This window comes from Notothenia coriiceps, unplaced genomic scaffold (genome assembly GCF_000735185.1).
Source record: "Notothenia coriiceps isolate Sejong01 unplaced genomic scaffold, NC01 NC01_scaffold00019000, whole genome shotgun sequence".
Taxonomy (NCBI): Eukaryota; Metazoa; Chordata; class Actinopteri; order Perciformes; family Nototheniidae; genus Notothenia; species Notothenia coriiceps.
The window spans coordinates 1,080,680-1,089,620 of record NW_011351701.1 but is presented as its reverse complement, the minus strand read 5'-3'; the positions used below and the strand labels follow the sequence as shown (position 1 = coordinate 1,089,620).

At 42.3% G+C, this 8,941-nt stretch overlaps 1 protein-coding gene across 1 annotated transcript; it reads right to left on the bottom strand.

The window, feature by feature from the left end:
* Positions 1-1,126: 1,126 nt before the first annotated feature.
* On the bottom strand, positions 1,127-7,196 carry LOC104951638 (centromere-associated protein E-like). Its single transcript, XM_010778348.1, has 5 exons — positions 6,995-7,196; positions 1,827-1,946; positions 1,557-1,709; positions 1,354-1,474; positions 1,127-1,230 (listed from the first exon to the last, which is right to left on the bottom strand). Exons 2-5 carry the CDS (start codon positions 1,923-1,925, stop codon positions 1,127-1,129), a joined length of 477 nt encoding a protein of 158 aa, XP_010776650.1. The 5' UTR covers positions 1,926-1,946; positions 6,995-7,196.
* Between the last annotated feature and the right edge of the window lie 1,745 nt (positions 7,197-8,941).

Sequence of the window (8,941 nt, the reverse complement as noted above, 5' to 3'; positions counted from 1 at the left end):
CTGCTCATCTCTTGGCAGCGAGAGAGGTAAATTGCTACAAAGGCGGACTGGCCGCGGTGTGAACTTTGCGGCGGCCGCCCAGACGCGGGGGGGGGAGCGAGAGCAGAAGCAACAGCTTGGGGCAGTTCAATTAGGCCACTTTAGCTTAAGAGGCTGGGGGGAGAGAGGGCGAGCGTCGTTGGGAGACCGGCGTTGCATGGGCTTGTATGTAGCTGTCGTCTGTTCACAAAATACATCACAGCAGACCTCTGTTTTCTGCCCCGGGGGGGTTTCGGCCGGTTGTCACTCCAGAACATACACACTGTTCCGGGCGTCACTGTCGCTTAGCCAGGTCACAAAAGCGACACGATGCAGCAAGGGAGGCGGAGGCGCGCGCGTCTCTCCCCGCCCCCGGCCGCCCCCCGCCCCGGCTCTCTGCTCTTAAAAGACCGCAGCGGGGGGGAGCTGCGTCACTCTGTATGACCGGGCGTGAGAGTGATCATGGGGGAGGGAGTCAGGCGGCGAGGCGGGGCACGGACGATAGGCGTCCTTCATGTTGCTGTTTTGTTAAATGTGTTTGTTAAATTCGGTTTTCATCATGTAGAAGTTGCGGCTGACAGCGCACACACTGTCTTCCCCGCAAGCGGAGCTCCCCCGCGCCTCCCCGCCTGATATGTTGACGAGCGGTCAAGCTCCTCTAACCCCCCCGCGGGCGTCCCCCCCCCGTTGATAATTCTCAATCTTTGGCACGCTGATTTCATTTCTTTTTTTAAATGGCACTTCATATCAAAAAGGTTGCCGACCCCTGCTCTAAACGCTCGGGTTTCACCGCGGCTGTCAGCTTTGTTTACTAGCATCATTCAAACAAGACCGCTGATTGGCTACCGCGAGATCGCGGAAAAATGTAACTCGAGCGTTTGTCGCGGCCCCCTTCAATCGCGCCGCAGAATTCGCGTCCACCGCTTCATGCTCGCCGTCAGGAGCGAATTTGCGTCTCTGCATTGACTTTACATGTAATTGCGCCACCCCCAAACATCGCATTGCGTCCGGTGTGAAGGCAGCATTACGCTGTCCTGGATGATAAGAGTAGTTACATTTGCTGTCTATCAAATGAAAAGTAATATAAGCATTAGTAGTTTTAAGACATTCACCTGTCTGCAAAGCTTCGGACAGTCACAGAAGTCTGATTCATGTCCATTTCATCTGAAGGCTCATCAGGAATCTCCCAGGGAGCATCAAAGTCCTTATCAGCTGTTGAAACATACCATGTATGTATGAAACTAATAATTTGAATTCATTTTAAATCATGAATGATGATTGGAATTATGATTTGCAGAGTGCATTAACTTTTTCATTTTATCAGCTTTTTCTTACATTCACACAGCTCACTCAGACAGGAGAGGTCGACTTTTCTATTCCCAGTTTCTCTATCACATCGAGACGTACGGGCAAGTCCTTGCATCTTCCCTCCCCAAGTTTCTCTGCGTTTGGGCACCTGGAAAAACAGGATGAGAGTAAGCATGACTGAAGAAAAAAAGGTCTCCTTTAAAACCAGCGTTATTTTAAGTCATATTCACCTTTTGTACAGGAACCAGGTTTGAGCTGGTGACAAGCAGTTTGGTCAGGTTTCTGATGCGGTCCTCTTGCTCTGTCTGCAGCTGATCCTTCTCTTGGAGCCTCTGGGAGAGAGATCTCTTCTCCTTGGCCGTAGTCTGTGTGACTGAAGACACCTGTAGCGAGATCACCCATGGGTAGTTAGTAGAAAGTGCATTTAAAATAAGAATTGTGGTGATAAGCACATCAAAATAAAACAAGACTTAAGAAAAAAAAGGAAAGATGATACTTGCCTCTTGAAGTCGACGCTTCAGGTCTTCAATTTCATTGCGATACCTTTTGAGCAGGGCCCCTTCATCGGACACCTCTGTCACATGAGGGTCGTTCTTCATTTTCTTTGCAGTGCTGGCAAACTAACACAAATAAAAAATTGTTTTGAAAAATGATCTGCTTTGATTTCTCAGTCCGTTCCCTCTAATAGTCCATGTTGTAAAGTCTCATAAAAATAAAACTTTCTGGACAGGCCTTCGACTGATAATGTGCAATGTTTAATCTTGCATAATTGTGCAGGGCAAATAAGCCAACTGTATTGCCTTTAAAAAGAAGAAAATATAACGACAAAGAATAGCCCCAAGGCATAATCCTGAAAGCCGCAAACTCAAGCAAAGTTGAGACGATTTAAAGTGCACCTCTCATGCTATTTTTAGGCAATAGACGCTTTCACACCAAGTACTTTGCCGTACTTAGTTCCCAGCACTTAGTACCCCAGTGTGCGAAAAAGCACACGTCCCACCGTCCGGGACGGGTTATTTACAATATCGGACAAGTAGATCTTTCAATTGACTTGTCCAGCGGACAAGTGATGTTTTTGGCCCTCATTTATTGACAAATTATTGATAAATTCAGTTTACAAAAGGCAAAACTCATTCGCAAATTGTCCGTGTCCACCATTGTTATTTTGGAAATGTTAGTTTTGGTTCTGCTTGTCGATTCTTAAGGAAATGCATCTCGCCGCTTTCTGTACTGTTAGACGGGGGCGGGGTGTGGCAGGACGTGTAGCCCAGTGGCAGGGTTGGGAAACAAAACTCGGTTCCGAGTAGTAAAGATTATGTTCTAAACTGTATTAAAGTAAACATGTATTATTGGGGACTGTTTTCAAGTAATCCTATATATACACTACACACCGTAATTTTTTCGGACTATAAGCCGCGCCTTTCCCCCATCTTCGACCCTGCGTTATATAACGGGTGCGGCTAATCTCATTTTTTACAGCTAACGCCACTCGGGGACCTCCTAAATCCTATGGAATTTTACAAGGTTACAGCACCACCTTAACTCTATGGCTCTAGGCCAAGTCCGCCCCCCCACCTTTAAGCTGCGGTTCAGCGAGGAAACAAGCTGGAGGCCGGAAACAAGAGTGAGTACAGGGCGCGCACAAAGTAAAGTGGAACCGAGAGGGTACGAGAGACAGAACGAGAGCAAGAACAGACAACATTACGAAGAGCGAGGGGACAGTTTGTCCCCGATACCACTGCCTGTATACATCTGCCATACGTGCGCTGGGAGCGCCACTCGTTTCAAGTTTAAAGTTGAAAAGTTGGTTCTGAAACCGCTATGTGATACAGTACAGTCTTACACAGCACATGTTCTGGTAGGTGACTATTGCACTTAAATGGTAAGCACTTGAATAAGTTATGCAAATATGCAAACTGTTTGTTGAAATGCTTAATAAATGGGAGCTCCTCAACACCATCTCTTCCCGACAATTCCCCTCATGTGCACGAACCCTTACAATATGGTAATAGAAACATTAAAACACCTGCAGGGCCATGTACTATAGTACACATCATTCAATTTAGCTGCGGCTTAATATTCAGGTGCGCCTTATAGTCCCGACAATTACGGTGAACTTCTGACTCAACTCACCTAGATACAGCACACAAAACATATTCTTTTTCAATAGTTATGCGTTTTGCTCCAACAGCTAGACCAAATAACAATTATTGGCATGAAAGTTAAACTTAAACAATGTGCCAAAGCGATCACAAATACAAGAATAAGTAACAACATTAAACATACATTTCAAATCGTTTACATATTATGAAATATATATAATATACAGTGATACAATTCATTCAACCACGTAGGTGTTGGTGTGTGTGTTGTCTCATTCACTAGTCCTCACGGTTGTGGCATGTGTAGTACATATTGGACAGCAAAGGTTGTGCCTCTGTCTTCCTTCTCCTAGGAGACTCTCAGTCGGTTGAGAGGCATTCAACTCCCTAAACCTGGGATTACAGAGTTCAGACATTGTTCCAGTAAATGCTCCTTACTTCGTTGAATGTATTGCATTTCAGGAGGAAGTGCATCTCCAAAATGTCTCAGTCGTCACCGTGCTGGCTCGTACAGTATGAGCCACGTATATTCTGTTCTCTTGGTTGCCAGGATATCTTTGATTCTTGCCGTTTTCGATGCTCAGTTGTGGCGACTGTACGCCTGTCTTGGTGGGAGACTGTCTCGGCTTTCGTATCTCTGACAGGCTAGATGAGAGTACTCGCCGCTCTGGATACTTCTGTTGTAGCCAGTGTAACACGATCTGATCTACTTTGCTTTTGAGTGTCCTTTCTGTCCTCTAATGTTGTAAATGTTGTCTTTACTGTGTGTTAGTAAGTCGTTTGACTGGTAGTTCCTGTTGGAGCAGTGTGCTTGAGAGACTGGTCAGCAGTGGCTCGAGAGGGGGCAAGCTATGCCCTCAGCACCAGCTGGACCATAGGGGACTCTTCTCTGGGGTTAGCTCTTGGCTTTGGAGGGCTTGAAGTGCTGAGGGTTGTCTCGGGGCTGGACCTAAGGTGGTTACAAGAATGTCAATGCTCTCTTGTTGAGTGGTAATCATCAGTGGGTATCCGCCTGAATTCTGCTCTCCTAGCTATGCATTTGTTGGTAGGTTTTTTCCTGAACACGTAAATGTATCTGCAGAATTCTGCAGTACAAAAAAGGACTCTGTTGGTTGTTTTGTCCAAGCGTTGATAAGTTTGTTTGTTTTTTTTTTTATTGTGTTATGGTTGTCGTATCTGTAGTGTATTGGGGAGCCGCTCTTCTCTTCTTTTCTTTCTTACCTATCTTTTTTATCTTATTTGCATAGGAGGCTGGTTGATATCAAAGATTTTTGATGTCCTAGGATTTTAGTATTGGAATTGTGTTTTGTATTTTTTTGTGTTTATGTTTTTTGGTTTTTTTTCAGGGACAATTATAAAATGTTGCTTTAATGCAGTTTAGAGCTCTTCTGCTTTTCCTTTATGCATTCACTGCCATTTTGGAACTTCCTGATGCTTTTATGGTTAACCGACGTAGGTGTAACTCATACTCATGTTCGATGATATGATTGTCTATGGAAACGGGTATCTTGTTCTCTGGACCATCTGGGGCGTTTTTGGAAAACCATGACATTAGTTTTCTCATAGACTGCAGGCCCAGTTCTTACAGTACTGTCACTCATGTCACAGCTGTTTTTGTAGTCCTTGTTCAGTAGGAGGACAGCAGAACAAGTCATCAGCATTAGAGCAGACACTTCCACCTCCTATCTAGAGGAGAGGCCAGGAGCCAGCACAGCTGATCCAACTGAACAGCAAGCTTCATTGGTATATACTATTATTAATAAAGTCGGACTTAAATTGCAACCCTGACGAACACCTCTTCTCTGAAGTGAAAGAATTCAGTTGTTGTCCCAATTTTAACAGCACACTTTATTCCCTAACAACATTGATTGAACCAGTTACATTTTGCCCCCTAAACCACAATGTAGAAGTCTATAATAGAAGCCCTTCCGTGCCAAATAGAGTCGAAAAGCTTTTTTGAAATCAAATGAAACAATGCAATATTCTACCATGTTTTTTTGGTTACATGTTTGTTAACTAAACGTGGAAGGTACTGATACAGGTCGGCGTGGTGCAGGGTGTTTTGGAAGGAAGCCAATTTGATTTTTACTCAAGATGATGTTGGTTAAGGAAATCTGGTATTCTTATTTAGAATACTACAGAATTAATTTCCCCAGACAGCTGCTGAGCACAGATCCACGGTAGTGAGAGGTCGATTTTGCTCCAACTCATTATACATGGGGAGATGAGCCCCTTTGCACCAGATGTCAGGAAAACACACTGACTGCAATATATATTGAACAGCTTTAACCACTGTACCCTGCATCTCTGGGGTGCTGCATCAGCATTTGCTTTTATTAATGTTTCTGGCCACGAAAGCTTTCACTTGGGCCGGAGAGATTGTTCGTGTGGTCAATTCTTCCCAAGTCATTGGGAATCAAGGGGTTTTTGGTTGTCTTTAACCGTATCCGCGCCCTGTTAACAGCCTCATCTTTGTCAAAATTTTCTACTTCTTTCTCATAACACGTCAATGACAGTTTAGTTAAGCTTTTACTCTTTTTTAGTTTGTATTTATAGAAGACCATGGCATACAAAACTGATTAATCTCGGCAAAGAGAAGAGATGCAATATGCCAGATTATAGCAATAGCTAATTTCCCATCTGTGAGTCCTCAGAAAGGGGCGACACATCAATAAAAAATTAACAATAAACAATGCATGATCTGCTATCAGTCAACAATTAAACCCCGATTGTAAGTACCGCTCATTAATTGAATACATAGTTACACTTACATGATCTCGGATTACTCATATTATGTACAAGCCTGATTTAAATACAGGTTCACGAACATAATACTTAGTACACTCAAATACACTTAAATAAAATAAAAACGATCTAAAGATATGCAATACATTCAAATAAAATAAAAATAAACATCAGATTACAGTGATAAATTAATATGTTGGCATGACTGGGTTGACTAATATGATTTTTTTGCAGCAAATGGGAAAACGAGTTAAAATCATACAGGTTCTAAATTAACGAACTGAAGATATTTCAGACATGCTTGATGAGCCGTAAACGAAAATGCTGATATTCCAACAGGCCGTGCGCGCCCTCAGGACGTATGCGTTAATCTGCATTGATCGAAGGTATGGAGTTTCGTGCAATCTGTCACGGCGAAACTGAAACAAAGCCCTCAAGCGCGCTGGTGTTACTAGAATTTGATTGATCCAATCACCAATCGAACTCGGGAAAACTAGACAACCAACATTACTCAACAACTGAAAATATGTATTTGGAAACTATATTGCACAAGATGTGTTGTACATGCACTTCTATCCCATGTAACCCTTAAGGCGCTCTAGTTAAAAAAGACTCAAGTGTCTCATAGCAGTCTTAGTTGCTTGGACCAGGACATTTAATATTGACCAAGATTCCTTTATGAAGTGAAAGCAGCCTCCCTGTCTGTGTTCCTTGCGCTGTCCTCACAGTCCCCGGACCCCCAGACTCGGAGGAGCACAGGGATTCAGTAGGTTGTTTATGATGCTTGTACAGGACAACAAACGTCGGCATATTGACCAAGCCCGCAGAGTACTGAGGGTCTCCGTGTCCAGAGTGACTGGAGTGACGTCCGGTGCGATGATGGACTGTTTTACGCGTCCCGCCCCAACGAGTTCTGCAGAGATGCGGGTCGAGCTTACTGTCCCTGTAGTTTGTGAAGCCTGAACGTGAGAGAATGATATTGAGTAAATGTTTTACAAGCGCTTTAGAAATTTTAAAACTATGATTCCTGGCGATTTACTCTCTATCTTCTTTGTGTAAAAAATGAATGTTTCTAACTCGAAATAATAATAATAGCATTACGATTTATATAGCGCTTTTCCTTCGTCCCAAAGCGCTTACAAGCAAAGACAATTCAAGAAACCTAGGCGAGGGAATGCATTCCTGAAGAAGATTGCTAGTGAGAATGCTTATGCTGAAAGATCTTGACTGACTAAACGCTATGGTTGAAAGTGTAAGTGGTGGTAAGAGAAGAAGAAGGTTGAATACATTGAAATAGTATGATAATTGATTGGAGGGAGTAAAGCGATACTCAAAAACTCACGGGTACGGATGAATATCGCGATAACAAGTCCANAGTTGAGTACTAGTACAGTTCAAGTACAGATTATTTCAGTTCATCGAAATGCTGCACCTTAAGGTTTATTTTTATTATATTTTGTATTTATTTGAGTGAATACATTATTCACAGTTTAATAATAATTAAAAAACAAAAAATATTTCATGTTTTGCGATAATTTTTTCTGCTCTACCGAAAACGTACCGAACCGTGACCTAAAAACCGAGGTACGTACACTACCAAACCGAAATGTTTGTGAACCGTTACACCCCTACCAATTAGCAATTTATAGGATATTGAAGGAAGCATAAAGGGAAGAAATTAGTACACTTTCATAGATTTTTATTTACAGCATGTGATTACCTTATATTTACTTAATATCGTGTAGCACTAGTTAATGGCGTGTTGGTTGTTTTAGTCGGCTGAGTGCTAATGGTTTCGCTCTGTCGTGAAATCAATCTAATACTGAAAGGGATTATGTATTAAAACGATGCTTGTGTTTCATAGTTTGGTCCCAGCAGCTGTTCTAAGCTGATGTGTTCTCTTCATGGATATTACCCATTTGCTTTATCTCTCATTCACATCTCGCCCTTCCCTCTGTGCAAACATCCCATAATTCTCATGACCTCATATCGATGTACCCCTGCATTCCTCTTTCAGATGGACCCCTCCTTCTCCCTCGACACACACACACTGAGCTCACACAGTCATGATATCACCGATCACCAGCTTATGTGCGAGCTCTCGAAGGGCTGGAAAAAGCAGGAGTGGTCAGTATGTAAAGGAGCAAGTAGGTCATAGGGAGTCCTTGGCTAAACGTTAAAGTAACAGACATTTTACATCTCTGTATGAGGCCGATCAGTTTACAGAATCTAAAGCAGGGGTATTCAACTAAAATTCAACGAGGTCCAGTTAGAGAAAATCTCCCCATGCAAAGGTCCGGAACTTCAAAATGTCTAACTTGCTTTATGAATTAGTGTGATATATATTGAAGTAGCCTGCAGCTTTATCAACGTCTGCATGTAATCAACAACTGACTGCCAGTCAAATAAAGAACAATTCATAAACAACAATATTTATTGTCAATTAACATTGAACTATACAGATATACAGTAAAATACAGTGGATATGTGTAATGTTCCTCTCTGGCTGCATTTAAAAATAAAATAGAAAAAATAAATAAAATAGCTTTTGAAAATGTGTGCATCTCAAAAGTGCTTAATTTTAGATAAATAAAATAAAGTGTAGCAGCAGCTTGAGTTTCCCTTTTTCGTTAACCGTTTCACATCATGACTTAACAGTTTCAGACGATTATAGAACAATATCAGTCTTTAAACATCATAACAATTGAACAGTTTTAAAGTTTCTCTTTCTTTCCCTCTTATATGGCTGTCCCTCACTCGCTTTTTAT

Coding starts and splice junctions, on each gene's coding strand:
- LOC104951638 (XM_010778348.1), bottom strand. CDS start 1,925: ATGAAGAACGACCCTCATGTGACAGAGGTGTCCGATGAAGGGGCCCTG. Junction 1,710..1,826: donor TGAAGCGTCGACTTCAAGAG/GCAAGTATCATC, acceptor ATCTCGCTACAG/GTGTCTTCAGTCACACAGAC. Junction 1,231..1,353: donor TCTGAGTGAGCTGTGTGAAT/GTAAGAAAAAGC, acceptor ATGTTTCAACAG/CTGATAAGGACTTTGATGCT.